The 18213-nt window shown below is 41.3% G+C and overlaps 1 protein-coding gene across 1 annotated transcript; it reads left to right on the top strand.

Annotated features, from left to right (window-relative positions):
- The first annotated feature begins 1172 nt into the window (after nt 1–1172).
- Nucleotides 1173–16180, top strand: si:rp71-68n21.9 (kelch-like protein 9). The gene is made up of 11 exons (XM_041950721.1): nt 1173–1316; nt 3009–3062; nt 4059–4201; nt 4735–4898; nt 5635–5767; nt 6654–6850; nt 7147–7222; nt 7539–8096; nt 8468–8647; nt 8903–9016; nt 14641–16180. Exons 2-11 carry the CDS (start codon nt 3058–3060, stop codon nt 15138–15140), a joined length of 2070 nt encoding a protein of 689 aa, XP_041806655.1. The 5' UTR covers nt 1173–1316; nt 3009–3057; the 3' UTR covers nt 15141–16180.
- Nucleotides 16181–18213: the final 2033 nt, after the last annotated feature.

The raw sequence follows: 18213 nt of genomic DNA, 5'->3' as shown, positions 1-18213 counted from the left end.
CCGACCAGCAGAGGGCAGCACTGAGGACAATAACAGCACCCACTGAACAGGATCCACAACTGAGCCAAACCAGCAGTGTTGAACAAGAGACTGAGACTCCACCGTGATTAAAAAACTGCAAGATGTTCATCTCAGAACTCGTGACTTTATCATGTGAGGAAAGATGAAACATGCAAGCAGCTTCCACAATCTGGAAATGACCTGTGTCTGACATCCAATATGTATTCATGCAGGAGTGTACGAGTCAGACAGTGTGCCGGGAAAGCTGAGGGTTTAGCAAGTGAATAATGAAAGTGTTTTTGCTGTTGTACTGGATGGGATGGAGGCACTTTTCATGAAACCAACACAACTTTGGTTTTACTGTAACAAATGCAACTGATAATGACATATCCTGACAGTACACTGTGGTTTGAGATGCTGCCAGTGGTTCAATAAACGCCAGCTGAGGTGATGAGGATGTGTTCCTCTGGATCTATTATTAGCAGCCACTAACAGATGTGGTCATGACAGAAGCCTGTCTTTTTGGGTTTGTTTCCTAACTTTATACTCAGGGGAAGAATTTACATGGACAATCTTTGAGCTTTAATGCAGACAAGATTCAGGTGCAGTGTTACTCAACAGTTTGAGAGTGGAGCACATGATTACCTCAGTATCTGCAGAGCATATGGGTGTTGAATCAAAATTACTAGAATCTGATTAGGGCACAGAAAAACTAACCTGCTCAGTGATTGCATTGTTCCCACCAGCAGCTAAAAACACATTGAACCATAAAGTTCCACCTCAAAATGTCAAAAAAACATTTTGTCTATTGTCTTTATGTGGGATTTTATTTAGTATGTTACATGTTTTCAACTTTCATCCAGCAAAAGACATGAAAATATCCTAAAATGTAGGAATGAATGCTAAAACATTTCAGAAAATACATTCCTCATTACCGTGCATGTCTTAACCACACAGATAAGCGAAGGCCTCACAAGTTTCACAAGCTGTTTAAGGTGCTCATTTCAGCACCTTAAACAGCTTGTGAAACCTTTTGTTTACTTCACTAACTGTATTTCAAGTGTGACACATTGGGGTAGCGAGCATCAAGGCGCAGAGAGGAACACACAGTGAGAAAGAGAAGTAGCACAGGAAGTGACTGAGGTGTCGGTTAAGGCAAAGAAACGGTGATGCTCACACAGATGCTTCAACTCTCCAACCAGACGGCGCAGTGCAGCAGACATTTTCTGCTCAAAGTTCCAACCGGCTCTGGTTGGTTAGACGAGCAGGCTGGAGGGTGGCATCAGGTCCAGTCTGCTGAGGAGGATTTCTTCCAGGTAGGTCACCCAGCAGACACAGAACATGACAATAAAGTACCACAGAGTCGTATGTGTGCATTCATATGGTTTCAGTGCTCAGATCCTTTACTGAAGTAAAACGACTAATACTCCACTGCACGTAGAAGTCCTGCAGTCAAAACCGTACTTGAGTAGAAGTATGTATTATCAGCATCATTGCAACTGGTCCATGTGAGTGTTTTAATGCTGGATATGTTTTTGAATGAATATTATTGCTGCATTAATGTGTATGTTGATATTACTGCTGTAGATGGTTAAGGTTGAGCTCATTTATATATAAAATATAGAAATATATAAAAAGTCAAAATTTGTATGCTTTCATTTATGTGACGATGCATTTCCCAGTTAATGCAAGAGAGGTTTCAAATAGTTTATTTAGCTTAAGGAGTAGGATCATTTACTCACCCTGGAACAGTTTGTCAGAAATATTCATATTCGAAGTCACCACAGTTGGAGATGTGTGCTTCTCACTGGACAGGAAGGGTATTAAAAATTGTAATCTGAAAAATAACTAGTAACTAAAGCTTAATAATAAACTTAGTGGAGTAAAAATGCAGTATTTTCCTCTGGGATGCAGTGGAGCAGACGTATCAGAAGTCACACAAAATGTGCGTTCGCTGTTATGTCACTGTTTAATGTGAGAGGTGATTTAAGGTGGACTGACTTAATACACTTTTCGAACCTTAACAAATCACCCATTGGTTTTGCAAACGCCTGTATGTTATGACACGAGGTCAGCTAGTCACAGGGTTAAAGTCACCCAATTCCACTGTTCTGCATGATCAAAATAATCACACAGTCTGAAGGACACACATTTGTGTATTCATTTTAGGAAGAAGACTGAATATACTAATATAATATGCTGTATTAAATGATTAGTGTTTTTTTATCGGTGCAAAAACATCAGTAACTCAAACCAGCAGGTCTCTCAGACACGAACATATAACAAATAAGACTACAGAAATTACACCTCTGTGGGTCCAGCTTGCATTGCAGCTACAGAGCAATAGGAGCTGCAACAGGGACAGCAAATAACTAGATACTGACAACTTAATGTGACTCATCATGTACATGGTGTATTGTGGATAGTTATGCAGCGTACAGAAGACTGTTGGTGAGAAGACAGTGACACGGCTAATCTTATCTACTGATAAAAATGAGACTGTTTGAAGTTTCAGATTGCAACATAGAGGATGGAATGAATGCTTTGCTGTCCAGCAAACAAGCTCAATCACTGTCACCGACCACACAATTACATATGTGCATGTTCTAAGACATTAGTGATGGCTGGGTAAGGTCTGACAGTTAAACAGAAGTTCAGTGAAGTTTATGCTGTCTGCCAACAAGCGTGGCCACATCAAACACACAGAGTTTGACATGCTGAAAAAAGAGGACATCACAACAGGCTGAATGACTTCATGCAGAGGAATTTCTAACACAACCATGACTAAATTGTTGAGCGAGACACAAAAATGGGGCCAACAATGAGTCATCTTACAGAAGAAGTGATACTTTCGCATTTGCACGGATGCACGAAAGTGAATGTAATCACACGTAAAACTTTTCCTGTCGATGTCTTCTTCTGGGATCAAAACAGCACACTGAAATAATCCATTGTAGCTTCTAAAGTCACTTTCTGTCCCCTAAAGCTCTTCTTTTGTCGTCATGTAGGAAGCCTCATCAGCGCAACAACAGTCCACAACTCCAAGAGGCCAATGCAATGGGGTAAGGTGTTTTTTGGCCTTCAGTATGTCAGAAATTATTTAAGGGTGTAATTGAATTTATCATGTATTGGAGTTGAGACAAAAGTGTTTGATCTCCTTGTTTCCATGATGTCTGGCTTTTCAGCCTTCATTTTTTTTCCCTACAACTGTCCAATACGCTCAAAGTTTAATGCTGAGTGACGGTAACACATGCTACACTATGTTTATCAAAGATTATATTTTCAAGTATGCCGACGAAATAGTTTAAACTAAATATTTAAGCATTGAATTCCTGCATACTTCTAATTCTAAAGATGCATAATGAATACAGCAGTTAATAACTGCTGAAAACTTAAACTGTGTGTTAAAACGCATTTGAAAAGTTAAAGAAAACATCACAAGCTTGTTTTCCTGTGTTCACTGTTTAAATAGACTTTCTTTGGGAGTCAGTGCGATGTAAAACTCTTTACATCAACTCTTTCACTTATCCTTTTTCTGATGTACATTTATTAATGGTATTTTGAGTCTTTCCTTTATTCATAGTTCTTTATTTACCTGAACTTAGTGTATGAGTAAGTTGGCAGGAAGAGGCTTCGAGTGGTTCACCTGAAAAGGGTTCACTGGCTCCTCCTCTTTAGGTCACAGGCAAAACAAAACAGATATGGGACTTTCGTCAGCTGTGTTGAGGAGGCAGACCTTCTTCCAGGATACAAACTCCATTAAACCAAAATTTCAGACTACAGATGGTTAACGTTAGGCTTCAGGCCAGGTAAAGAGTCATGTCTGCCAGCTCAACTGAAGTAAGTGGCATTTGTACAAGAGGAAGTGCTGTAAACTTTTACTGAAGCTTTCAAATGTCTGCCCACATTCGCACTAAACGGATCATACGTAATAGGTTTATAATAGAGACTCCATTAAGCTGTTTTGGATGCAGGCTCTACAACATAATTCATGAAAGCCCGATGACACGGTGAAGCACAAACTGCTCTTACAGTCACCCACACTTCCTCCTCTGTAGGGGAAGCGGAGACGACAGCGGGCCGGGGAGGCTGAGCCGCAGACTGTCCCGCCTGGGCAGCAGGCATCAGTCCAGGGACCCTCCAAGACCCCCAGCTCAGCCGGAAAGACCCCCTGCTCCGCCCGACAGACCTGTTCCACAAGGTGTGTGCTCACTGGCTCTCTGTGGCTTCAAGTTCCCATCTGATACAAGAAAGACAAGAAATTTGCATCTATTGATGTCCATGCAACCACAGATCAAATGAATATAAACAATTGCAATATGTGAGACACTAAACATGTGAAATTAATTAAGTACATTTAGTCCTGTACTTAAGTACAATTTTGAAATACAGTTTTTTTTTGTTTCATGCAACTTTATATTTCTACTCCAATACATATAATTATAGTACGTTTCATTCCACTACATATATTTGAAATCTATTATTAGTTGTTACTTTTCAAATTCCATTTTTAATATAGTAGATCATAATAATGATGATGAAAGTAATAATATACTTAGCAGATTTTTTTGCAAATACTTCTAATCTTTCTATGACTTGACAAGAACAGAATAGCAGGGCCATAGCTGTATCAACTCGAGGAATAAGCAGCCATAGGTTTCAGTAGCTTAGCAGTTCCATGTACTTTAATATTTCCTCATCTCTAAATATCTATTCTCCATTTGGATTTCATAGATGACAGGCCTTCTCCACCAGCTGCAGCTCCAGCTCCGGCTCCTCTCCCCCCACCCATGGAAATGCCTCCTAAATGCCCAGACAAAGCCATCAAGCCCAAACTCCCTCCTCGGCCGCTGTCTAAGGTGTTCAGTAGCGCTGAACATGGAGCAGCTGTATTGCAGGTATATTTGTGACTTATTAACACTAAACTAAACTGAGGGTCATGAACTCATTTTGGGCTACAAATATAGAAGAAAAGAAAGTTCTTCTAAAAGAGCTGAGAAAGTCATTCTACATTTTTTAAATCAATTTCTGCAATAAGGTGTAATGTAAGGTGCTCCATCACCCTCATCCTCAGTGTTCAGGAGCTGCACACCGGCCCTCTGGCCTGGAGTAAACTGAAGGCACTTCATGTAGGTTTTTACACCTACATTTTCGTACCACAGCTACCTCACTGTGGTTTCTTTTTTTCTGAAATTAAGAATTCCAAAGAGGGAGAGTTGTACAGGGTCTCATGCAGAGCTGATATACTGTATCATAATGTTAGAAATGTTACGGTAATAAATAATATCAGCTGCCTACCTAACTCCGCTATCACGATATAGAAAGTATGTGATGTATGAAATCCTGGCTGTCTGAAGCTGCCATTGGTCCACTTCAGGTCCCAGGTGGAACTGCTCACCAATGGCATCGACTGCTTATTTCACTCCTGATACTTCATGTCTTGTAGCATATAAAAAACATTCCAGCATGTTAACAAGGTTAAAACTTGATTTTTATTGGTATGGGTAACAGAGCGAAGAGGCAGTGAAGAGTCTAGTAGAGGCCTCCAGTCTCCAGCATTATTATGATACTGATTTACTGATGTAAAAATGCAACATACCAAATTATTCTTGACAGACATTGTTTTTTATGCAGGGATTTGATACTTTTCGAGCTGATGAGACTCTCTGTGATGTTGTCTTGGTTCCTGGGGACAGCGAGGAAACTTTCCCAGTCCACAGAGTCATCATGGCTTCATCCAGTGACTATTTCAAGGCAATGTTCACCGGTGAGTTGTTCTGTTTTTGGGGGGCTGAAAGCAGACAATAAAGAAAAATTAAGTTAATAACATGACGAAATACACTCAGTGACAAGTGCATTAGTATGTAAGGCAGCCTTACAGAACAGCAGCACAATATGTAGTTCACAGATATAATTTTAATCATTTTCACCATCTTAGTTAAGTGTGTCAATATGCTAACATTTGCTTATCAGCACCAAACACAAATTACAGCTGAGGGGAGTGTATCTTTGTTCCCAGGGTCCAGTGTTTCCCAGTTCTAACACACATTAATCCTCATATTATGTTTGGGTCAAATAACCATGAATGGCTGTACAACATTTCATGGAATTCCCTCTTGAAGTTATTGAGATATTTTAGTCTGGACTGAAGTAGAGGACCGACTGGCAGACAGACAAAGCCATCCCTAGACCCACGTCATTCAAGTGGTTAATGGAAAAAACACAGCATAAGATCCAATATGGTAACAAGTCCAAAGCCATGCCAGTGGCCCTGTGGGGTTATGAACTTTGGTACTTTTAGATCCTCATTACCAGTGATGCAAAAAGTTTGTCAAGAAGTTGCTACTGTCAAAGTTTTATGTGACCATTTTAGCACTCTCACACTCAGCTTGTCAGAAATAGTCAAAGAAAGAGGAAGGACTTCTTGGCATTCTTTCTCCCTTCTGCTTTAAAGATATTTGCATTGACACCAATATTAACTACAGCACTTTTATTATCTTTGCATTGTATGAGCAGCCATGCTTTGTAGTGTCAGCTATGTCTTTGTATCTTGCTGACTGTGCACTTTGGCATAATGCCTGCACAACACAAATCCACTGAAATGATGCCAGATCACTCACTCACCTTGTCTTTGTCTCTTTGTCCTTGTTCAGGAGGCATGAGGGAGCAGGAGATGAGAGAGATCAAGCTGCATGGGGTCACTAAGTTGGGTTTAAAGAACATTATAGACTTCATTTACACATCCAAAGTCAGGCTCGACATGGGTAATCTCCAGGATACACTGGAGGCTGCAAACTTCTTGCAAGTCATGCCTGTCCTGAGGTTCTGTAATCAGCTGCTGAGCAGTGAGGTGAGAAGCTTTTGTTTCAGCGTAATGTCACACTCTTATCATGCTGCATCAGTTCATTAGTGGAAGGTTTTTATATTCAGCTACACTGGAGGTCTGGCTCATTAAGGTGCCAGATCCCTCTGAGTGCTTCACTGTCCTTTAATGCCCTCTCTCTTGGGCATTTATGAGTGACCTACAGTATGTATGTGATTGCTAATTGCTGCAGCTGCAAAATAGGGAAAAGTAGTGCAGGACGAAACAGATCATTATTTTATTGATCTAATTCATCTGCCTTTCTGTGATTTTCTACGATGCAGATCACCATTGATAACTGTGTGGAGGTGGAGCGCATCGCCACAGACTTGCTTCTGGAGGATGTTCTGCAGAATATAGGTGACTGCAATGAAACTGATCTGAGAGCACAGTAACAGAAGTACAACCTGTCTTCAATCTGTATAAATACATAGATGAGGTGGAAGGTGGGAATAGCATAGAGTTTCAGTATTGCAACTGTTCAACTCTTCAGATCCTCAGCAATCCCTAAAACGAGTCAACCCATTCATCACTGCATTATTTATCTAACTTTAGTCTTATAACAATATACAGTAAGAAGACTAAAAATTTGTGCATCAAACATCATTTTGGTTCAAGAACAGAAATAAAGTGGAAGGTCATAACTATCAATGTGGTCCTCTTTGTTGTAACCTAGGTGAGTTTGTGAGCCAGAACCTCTCAGCGCTGGTAGAGTGTGGCCGCTACCTCCAGCTCTCTGAAACCAGCATGGCCAACGCTCTGGCCAGCAACTCCCTCGAGGGCTTCTCCGAGCTGGAGCTCTACCACATCGCTAGAGGATGGCTGGACCACGACCACCCCAGTCGCCGATCCTCTGTCTATGCCTTGATGCGCCATATTCGCTTCCCATTGATGAGCCCCAGTGAACTCATTCAGATCTCCCAGGATGATGAAGAGGGAGGAGACTCCATGATGCGCTCTGAGACGGCCTGCGTGAACCTGCTGCTGGAGGCCAGCAACTACCAGATGATGCCTTTCATGCAGCCAGCTTTGCAAACTGAGCGGACACAAATCCGCTCAGAAGCCACCCACATCCTGGCACTGGGCGGTGTGATGCGACAGCAACTGGTGGTGAGCCGCGAGCTGCGGCTGTATGACGAAAAGTCTGGCTACTGGAGGGCCCTGAAGCCCATGGATGTGCCACGTTACCAGCATGGTGTGGCTCTTCTAGGCGGCTTCCTCTTTATTGTTGGAGGTCAGAGAACCAAGCTGTCAATTCAAACTGCATCTTTATTAAACATGGGAATTTAATCAGTGACAAGCATATTTACGGCAAACCAAGGACCCTAATGATCAGCCTTGAACCATGGAAACTGCAGGATAGGGGCCTAACAGAAGCAAAATCACAATCTTGAAAATTCTAGTGCACAAAAACAACACATTTTTAATTTATAAGTAAAGTTAAAGTGGAGGTGAAGTCACGATACATTATGCATCAAGTATGACAGAGAAAACTTCTTCAAAAATTAGAAGCATAAATTAATACTCTCCTGAAAATACATATGATTTACTAACAGGTTTTAATATCATTTGCCACTCTAAAACTGCTTCTTGTTGACTTCTCAGGCCAGAGCACTTATGACACCAAGGGTAAGACAGCCATAGACAGCGCCTACCGCTATGACCCGCGCTTTGACAGGTGGCTTCAGATTGCTTCACTCAACGAGAAGAGGACGTTCTTCCACCTGAGCGCTCTCAAGGGGAAACTGTTTGCAGTTGGAGGAAGGAATGCCTCAGGAGAGATAGGTGAGCTGCAACAAACGCTTGTTCTTCTCCTTTACTACTGAGCTGAGCAACTGAGAATTCATTTTCATCATCGTTTAATTTATCAGTGCAGTCCTGTTTCTGGCCACCCGCTGAATGTAATTCCACTATACACTTTCTTATAGCTCTGTGTTTGGTCTCTACCGACTCCTGAGAGAAATGTGTTGCCTCTGTAAAACAGACTTATCCTTAAATAAAATACACCCCAAAACATCTCTCCAAATATCACTTTGACAGACACGGTGGAGTGCTACAACCTGAGGAAAAATGAATGGACATTTGTGACCAGTATGGTGGAGCCTCACTATGGACATGCTGGAACAGTTCATGGGGACCTCGTGTACATTTCAGGTAAAGCAACACCGTTCAACACAAAGTCAATGTTTGTCTTTATTCTCTGCAAGTGTTTTGATAGAGAACATGAAGCAAATTGTTTTGCCTTGCATTAACCATGCAGGTTCATTTGATTGATTTGAATTTGAGGGCATTGTTTTGGGGAGAAAAACATCCACAGGCTACAAGTTGTAGGTGGGTGATTTCCACATCTTGACCCAGGAAACCACACACTGAACTTCTGACCAAGGGAAAAAGTATTGCTAACAACATAAAACCCTTTTATAACATCTCCTTAATGTGTTATATTAAGAGGATATTGAGCTGAGGAACGTAGGACCCAAGGAACCCGAGTCTGTGCAGACTGAATTTACAGCCAGTGTACTGGCAGCACAGACTTAAGCTTCAGCAAGCAAGCAATGTATGCACAGTGTGCATCTGTGTGGCATGTGCTGCTGTCTGTGTGTTTTTGGCGACAGCTCAAACTGAGTCTGATCTCGGTCTCACTCTTCGGTCTCTCCTTTTTCTTCTCATCTTTGTCATGTTTGAAGTTGATTTTCCTAAATGCTCAGGATCAGTGCATGTGTTTCACTAAAGCAGTCACATTTTCAACTCAATCTTTCATCGAGAGTGAATTCACAGCTCTTCCCACCTTCCTGCATCTTTCCATTTACGGTGGTCCATTTACTCTCTAACTGCACTGCACCCATTAGCTTCACGTTAACTCTGAACACACCTTTAAATGTCATTGCTGAGTTTTTCCTGGCACAGTGATGAAGTGGAAATAAACGATGAGATAACAATGAGGTAAGGAGAGGAACTGTGTGAATACTTGAACAAAATAAGCTTATTTGCTGGAGCATTTCGGAACTACCCTTATATCTCAGCTGCAAACCTTTTAAGCTAAGCAAGAACCGCGTGTTTAGGGAAAGGTCATGGTCACGGCTGGAGCTTGCTCGAAACCAACACGGACTGTTTATGGGCCACGAGTTTGACACAGTCTCCAGCGTTGACCACACGTACTTTGCACAACTAAGCACAACTAACCTCACTGAGGTTTTTTTTTTTTAACGGCTGTCTAACAATGTCATGCACCTTCTGTGACAGAGGACAGCCACACACACACACATACACACACACACACACACACTCAATCAAAGGAAGCCTACACACAAGTCATTTTAAATGTCTCAACAAATGGCCCGTTGTTTCTCTTGTGAGGACAGTCTTCAATGACACAAGTGGTCACTCAAGGTAAAAAATAAACTAATTCACAAGAGGACATCACTAGCTTTAAAGGTGCCCAGTGGAGTTGAATTCTGCCTATGGTATCAGTGAGGTACAGTTAAAGGTAGAGATCTTGTTATGTTAGCATTCAGTGCTACTCACCAAAATGCATTGTTTGTCTGCTTGAGGTCCTGATAAAACACCTGCAAAGCCGATTCTGAAGAGAAATCTGAAACCTGCATTGCGCATATTCGTGCTTACAAACATCAGTCTTCTTTCACACCTTTTTCCTGGGATAGTGTGAAACCATTGTTGGGAAAGTATGTAGCGTCACCCGTGTGTACGAGTGTGTGCATGTGCATCCTTGTGTGTGCGCATGAGACAAATAAAACTGAGATCCACTCATGGAAAAACTGCTCAGTAGTGATACTATCTAAAACTGACCCCCAGGGATTTTCTACAGCTGACAAAATGTTCCAGTTTGACAAGATGAATTATTGAAAACGCTCGCACGGCTGACCTATTTGAAACCACATCCTGTTTAGCAGCAGACTCTCATGAGCTGCTCTCAGCCTGATCTCAGGCAGGTTTCTTGGCAACCTTGGACAGGAAGTTGTTTCTCACGTTGAGAGCAGAGACACAAGTTTCACATGTAGGACTGAGATGCAGCAAATGTGAAGACCTGTGGTTGAGGCAACAAATTTAAAACCCACCACTCTCAAAAGCTGTGAGTGTGTTAGTAGTATACTTCATGCCAGAATACAGCACATTCTCTACTTGAACACAACATACTGTATTTACAACACACATTAATTTCACCTGGCAGTGTTGAGTTGAAACTCAGGGTCAGTATATAATAAACAAAAAATGCAAAGTTACGTACTAAATAAAAGGTTTAACGTTACAGGAAACTTAATTCTGCATCTGCATCTCAATTCTGCAATTTTCGGCATGTCTGTGTAGGTACGCATGCAATTTATTGTAAACTGTGGACCTCTACTTACTTAAATGCAAACCAGTGAGCATTGAGCTTATCGAACTGTTATGGCTAACATACTTGCACAGGTGGCCGAGACAGCTCAACACAAGCAATCTAGTCAGTCTAGTATCCTGTGTTTGGTCTGCCTAGCCCTGAGAAATATATCTGACTCTCTGTGGGGGCGCCGCATGTTTGACTGCGGAAGTTCACATGTAATTTGTGTGGGCTACTGGAAACTGCTGCCCACTTTTTACATAAAGCAACACCAGAATAAAAAACAATGAGCTAAAGGTGGGTAAAAACTGCACAGAGCAGTAAAACAGACAGCAATAGAGCTATGAAAGTTGATGAGTACCAGTCTTTTATGTGAAGGAGGCTTCTAAAATTACCATGGTGGAGTGGATAGGTGTTGTGTCCTTGGATGCCAAAACATGAAAGAGCAGGAGCAAATGCGTTGGAAGTGAAATGAACAGGAAAAAATAAATAAAAAGACATGAGATACTGATTCTGCAGACCCTGAAGTCCTGAGAGATTTTTTTTCTCTTTTTTTTTTGTTATCTTGTGCACACAAGTGATTATCTTTTTTACAAGACCCGTATCTTGTGCGCTGGCAGCCTTCTGCATATCTGAGTCACTGAATTCAAAGCTAACATAAAACATGTTGCTTAAGGAATCCTTTGATTTATTTAATGCACTTTGCTTTCACATCCACAGTCGTATACTCAGTCTACATGCTTGTAAAGCAATGCTTGGAGGGGCTTCAAAGTGTGTGATAGATAATAGATGTGACTTCAAATGTAGCAAAGTTATAGTTCAGTCCTCACACTTGGTTAAGAGTTAAGTTCATGATTTAAAATACTTAAAACTGAAGACTGCAAAGAACCTATAAGGCAAAAGCCCTTGGTCCAAAATCTTCCATTTGTACCAAAAGAGACTTTTCAAATTACCTATGTGAAAGAATAAATGAATAAATAAATAGGTGACAACTAGGCCTACGTAGATGGTTGGAAGTCAGTGTGAAAACTTGATCAGCAGTACAAAAGAAACACAATATGACTTGTAGTTATTTGCTGAACACAATAAAAATACTGTCTGGTCCTGTAAGCCCAGGAAGTTCTTCTGGTGTTATGAGCTCTTCTATGTAGGGCTGACTCAAAACTATTTTCCATGACAGCTTCACTTTCTTAGTATTGGGTATTCTCTGTTAAGGCTAGAAATAACACAGTGAGTTATCATTTCAACTGTTTTATCATTTTTTGCATTTGGGATGGCTTCAGAGGTTTGTTTAGATTGACTTGGTTTTATGATTATTATCTATAATAATTACTGTCATAATTATGTAGAAAGAACAAGGTCTTCACTATCAGAAAATACAGTATATTTCACTGAATTATGTGATTTCTTGATATATACAGAACATTTCTGGACTGTTCAACCTTTCCCTGTCCTGAGCAACTTCCTGTTCCTCTGTACAATAATGACCACGACGACCTTGTCCTTGACCTTTACAAAGAATGAGCAAAAGCATTTACTATTTAGGATGGTACTTTGGGAAAGGTGGGAGTGAAAAAAAGCTGAGTAAGAGATAAGTTCACTATTAACAGAGGATGTAAAGAAAGATCTATAGATGACATCGCCTTTAGAGCGTGAAAGGAAATGTGTTGGTCATGTCTGTTTTCAGTATCCGGCCACAGGAAAGCATCTGACCTCAACATCAAAGCTCTCCTGCAGACACTTGTATTCACTCAGCAATGTTCTTCTTGGGTGCACAGTCTCATTATTTTGAGATGAGGTATTACTGATGCATTCATACTGGGTCAAATCAGATGCACTGCTGCATACAGTGATATTTTCCTCATGCACATTGTACCCAACGTACGGAGACCACAACAAATTATTGTGACCAGCTGTTTCCATACATTAAAGCAACACTTTGCAAGAATTAGTATTTTTTGCTACAGTTTCAGAGTGCAATTCACTTTGACACAGTTGACTGTCCAGGGCTTTTAGCTGGGTCATATTTTAAAAAGAATAATAATAATAAAATAATTTCTGATGTCCTCTGACTGCTCTGCCTCAACTTCCAATGATTTATCGACTTTCCTGATGGACAGCTAGCTTTGCTTGTCGCTCAAGTAATGCTAACTGTAGCTCCCATTATCTAGTTAGCTCCGCGCCCCACTGCCCTCCAGCATTCCGAACCGGGTCCACCTCGCCCCCCACACTAGCGGTGTAAACACCAACAAACAGTGCTCCGAGCTCCCAGTTTAGCCAATGTCAGCGAATAAACTCGCTAGCTGTTCAGCCAACTGAGCTAACTAGCCAACAGCAGGTACAGTTAGCAGCAAGTAGCAGTTAGGAATACTTTAGCAGCCGTACAAGTTGTCTGTCCATCAGTTGCGTTCTTGTACAGTAATCAGTCAGTCACAGACACCAGAAACACTCTTCTAATGGCATTTTTCCAACCTAATTCTTGTCTCATTTGTGATCTAATAAATGCTACACTCATCAAATTCAGTGTGGTACGATAGCTGTCATATTTTGTGAGCATGGAGAAAACGATAAGTGTGATAACACCGAGCTAGCTTCTTCTTAGCTGAATTAGCTGAGCAGTAGCTGGTGGTGTGTAGTGTGTGTGAAAATGTTACACACAATATCGTACCCAGTCCAACCAAGTTACACAAAAAGAAGCTGCTCATTTAAGGTACAATAGTTGCATAATGTTCCTTTAACCCCTTGACGCCTGAATTTATTTAGAATTATTAATTAATTCCTAAATTAAGAGGAGTTTGTTAATTTTTCTGTAGCACATACAATAGATATAAATGTAGGTATGATGCAAATTAGCGACAACAGGCGTTAATGCTTGCATTTAAGCATGCAAATTCACGACAATCAGCATTAAGGGGTTAACAGGCTGGAGCCCTGAATATCTACCAGATTTTCCTGCTGTTTATGTTCATTTACTTGTATGTGGTAGGCTAAGTGTAAATATTTACCATCATTCTATATCTAAAAACCTAATGACTAATAGGTATTTGGGCGTGTTCTGTGAATCACAACTCTTTTCTATACATAATGTAACTGTCAGTGTCTGCATATTGTGCACATTATTTATCGGTAATTGCTGAATACATGGATCATGTATAGGTTGAGGATGAATCAGGATGTTTCAGTCATGAGTTGTTGGGGTTTTCTTAATAAAAATATAATAGTACTTTAGGGGTAGGGTTTAATAAGTTTACAATTCTTCCTACTCCCTCTCGCTCATGTAATCTGAGATCAGCATGAACTAAAGAAGGTGACATTTTTTTTCTTCTTTATTTTTATTACTATCACTTTTTGTCTGTTTGCTCTGTCTTTCTTCTAGATAAAACACATTTTAGTGCCAGTAGAATCGTTTAAAGCGTTTGTTTGGTTCTGTTTCGTCACACAGGCGGCATCACCCGGGACACGTTCCAGAAGGAGCTCTGGTGCTACGACCCCGTCACTGACACATGGAGTCGACGAGCCGACATGACGGAGCTCCGCGGCCTGCACTGCATGTGCACCGCAGGAGACAGACTCTACGTGATGGGCGGGAATCACTTCCGAGGCTGTAGCGACTATGACGACGTCTTGGGCTGCGAATACTACAGCCCCGAGACGGACCAATGGACGGTGGTGGCGCCGATGCCACGGGGCCAGAGCGATGTTGGCGTGACGGTGTTTAACGGGCAGATCTACGTGGTGGGAGGGTACTCCTGGAACAGCAGGTGCATGGTTGACATTGTGCAGCGGTATGATCCGGAGCGGGACATGTGGGACAGAGTGTTCAACGTGCTGGAGCCCCTGGGGGGGATTCGCGCCTGTACGATGACAGTTCATCTGCCGGAGGGGTCCGTGGATGAGGCCCAGATACAGGAGTGTCCACTGCCCACAGCTAAGAGCTGTTAGTGCACCACCAATGCGGGGTTTCCGACTTTTGCCGCTGTCAGACCAGAACTGCCGAGGTTAAATTTGCCTGCATGTTGTGGCAGAAGGCAAAACAGGAAATCGTGTGGGTTGAAAACACCAGCTGCAGGTGCAAGCTTTGTTAGCCAGCTAGCATTAGCATTCAACAGTTTGAAGATTCTACACTTTACTGTCATTAGCGCCATTTCCTGTCCCTGCATTTACTGTCAGCCATGTAACATCCCCCCAGCTCTGCTGCGGGTGTGCTCTCACTCTCCAGTCTCTGAATGTAAAAGGAAGCATTCAAAACGTCCTTAAAAAGAAGTCAAACCCACCCTCCCCCTCAAACTGGCTGGACTTTGATTCATTGGACATCGAGTGGCGCTGTTTCACAGGTCGCAGTTCAATCAAATGAGGCAAACAAGTCAGGATCAATTACACAGAAGGCAAATTCATGTCTTCACTGAAATAAATGAAATGTGAGTGAACTTTGGTGTAAATTCACTTTTACACAAATGGAAAACTTTTCATTATTCTCTTCTAATCTCATTAATATACAAAAATATTGATTTGATCCTGCAGTATTGAGCACGATTGAGCGCTGTCTTTGTAACATACATACTTCCTAACCTCTTAGCTTGCAGCGGTGTGCCACAGAACTGTCGTCTACGATGACGCACAAGCAGAGAGGAATAAACCGAACTCTGTGTCTCATAATGATCGATGACGGAATATATCAAAAGCCACAGCTTTTTAATTTTGTTAATGACGGGGCACAAAGTGATATGGGTGACTGTGGCTAACACAAAAAGTCACATTTTCACAAAAACAAGTGACACAACTGAGTGAACTGACCATTTAGAGCACAGAGCCAACAGAAGTAAATGAGGACAAACAGCAAGAAGCCTCTGGATTTAATTGCTGTACCTTGTAGCTCAGCTGATTACTGTCACAGTGGGAAAAAGACATGTTTGGTTTGTTTTGTATATTTACATTGATATGCAGTGTTTTAAGATGAAAATAAAGTCATGCTCTTCACGGTACTTTAAGAATCACATTCTTCACTGTCCTACAAGCATATGAACACACACATGAACCCTCTTTGGTGCATCTGATGCAAGTGAATGACGATGAAACTTGGGACTTCATCCTTCACCTCTAGATAAGACAGACACAGCAGTGATATCAACTGCTGTGCCAAGGACTACAAATACAGGAAGCAGACATGAGTGTGTGATACAATAAATACTACCGAAATAACAAAATCAGTGCTTTAGAAAGAGTCTACTTCAGCAGTACAAATTAAAAGACTGTACTATACAAAAGAATGTAAGACGTGGCCTCATTACATTGTCAGCTGTTGTGCCTACTTCATTTAGTTGAAGCAAATCTACACTGAAGAGTACGTCGATGTGGCTCAACATCGAGACACTGAATGTTTTAGGCTCCTGCTTCAAAACTGGAGTTTGGGGAAACACAGCTCAAATTTTATTCTGAATGTTTCTGAATATGATATGCTGGTTAGAAACAAAAGGTCACCGGTAAAAACCTGCAACACTCAGAGTCTCCACCACATGGCCACATGACCCAGTGGTCAAGGTGACAGATCTCACCTTGAAATGTCGAATCTTGTTTTATTTTGCTGATCTAGCCTTGTACCTTCCCCAGGACTGCAGAGTGTTCACTTTAATTAATGTACTAGACTACATATCTCATCTACTCATATTCCCTTTTAAGGGAACCCTATAAAACTGTTTCTGCATTTCTAAACAAAGCATTAAAGAAGGGTCTGATGTTGCAGAGTCACATCACAGCATTTCAAAGCCAATATCTCCTTTTGTCTTCTGCACAATGTGCAGGCTGAAGCCACGGGAGACGATCAGCTTCAAATGGAAGAAAAACATTACATAGCAGCCAACTGGAGCCGAAGCTGCACAAAAAAATGTTTCTGTAGCAACCTAGAAGCAAACATGCATGAGTTTAAAAGGCTGCAGGCATGTCACATGAAAAACCCAACAACCACACCTTCCTGAGGAGATCAGTTCATCAGCAGTGGTGGAGGAAACATTCATTAATAATCATGTTTTTTTGTGTAAAGTCTTAATCTGCTAAGTAGTTTCATCTACAGCAATATCTATAACAAGGAATATATCATATACTGATCATGTGTTCTATGTATAAAATAAATATATATGATAAATGTAGTGTAGTAATGTAACGCAGTAGTATTAGCACAGGTAACTTAAATTTGTACTTCAGTGTTGTACAGCACTTGAGCTGCTGATATGCTGCTTTTTGCTTCAGTAAATCAGATGACAGCAATACATGTAGTGTTGATGATATAGAAGTTCTGTGGCAGAGATTACCCAAGTACATTTACTCTGGTGCTGCTGTTAAGTACAGTACTGAGATACTCACACTTCACTCCATTACCCCTGTAAAGCCCTTAGATGTACCTTGACCTGGATGAATGAGGGTCTTCACAGACATTTCACCCATTTCCATTTTTTTTCTACTGCATGCTACATATGATCAGTTCATATCACTGATATACACAGTTCAGCATACACACACTCTACTCTGCTGCTCAGTCTACTATTTCAATCATTCATTTCATAAAGGTGGAGGCTCTTCAGAAAGGACCCATCAGTTCTCAGCTGCTGTCATGTTTGTCTCTGCTCACATGCTCCGCCCCTGTAACAGACTGCTGTTTTCATTCGAGTAAAATAATACATCTTCCAACAGCGACTGTCCTTGGCACATAACACATTCCAGCCCATATTTTGTCTAGCCAGAGAAAGCATCACATTCTGCCCTGAAGTAGCAGAGTCCATCCCCTTTTTTCACACAGCCTTGGAGCAAATAATTATTTATTTCAAGTTAAGTTTCCGGGTTTACAAAAAGTGGAGTGGCTGACGCTGAGAGGGCAGAGGTGCTGTTGTTCTCCTACAGACAACTGTCACAAAACGTCCTCGAACAAAAGTTCTTCCACTTTCAGCTTTTTCTTTTTCCAGGCACTTAAAGCGTTCACTGGAAAAGATTTTTTGTCTTCATACCGAGAGAGAGTTAACCTGTG

The sequence above is a fragment of the Chelmon rostratus genome, chromosome 13 (assembly GCF_017976325.1).
Source record: "Chelmon rostratus isolate fCheRos1 chromosome 13, fCheRos1.pri, whole genome shotgun sequence".
Classification (NCBI taxonomy): Eukaryota; Metazoa; Chordata; class Actinopteri; order Chaetodontiformes; family Chaetodontidae; genus Chelmon; species Chelmon rostratus.
This window is presented reverse-complemented; position numbering and strand designations above follow the sequence as displayed.

What these genes read in the sequence shown, in the direction of transcription:
- si:rp71-68n21.9 (XM_041950721.1), top strand. An exon ending in ATGGAGCAGCTGTATTGCAG is followed by an intron (nt 4,899 to 5,634) that starts GTATATTTGTGA and finishes TTTTTTATGCAG; the next exon opens with GGATTTGATACTTTTCGAGC. An exon ending in GGACCTCGTGTACATTTCAG is followed by an intron (nt 9,017 to 14,640) that starts GTAAAGCAACAC and finishes TTCGTCACACAG; the next exon opens with GCGGCATCACCCGGGACACG.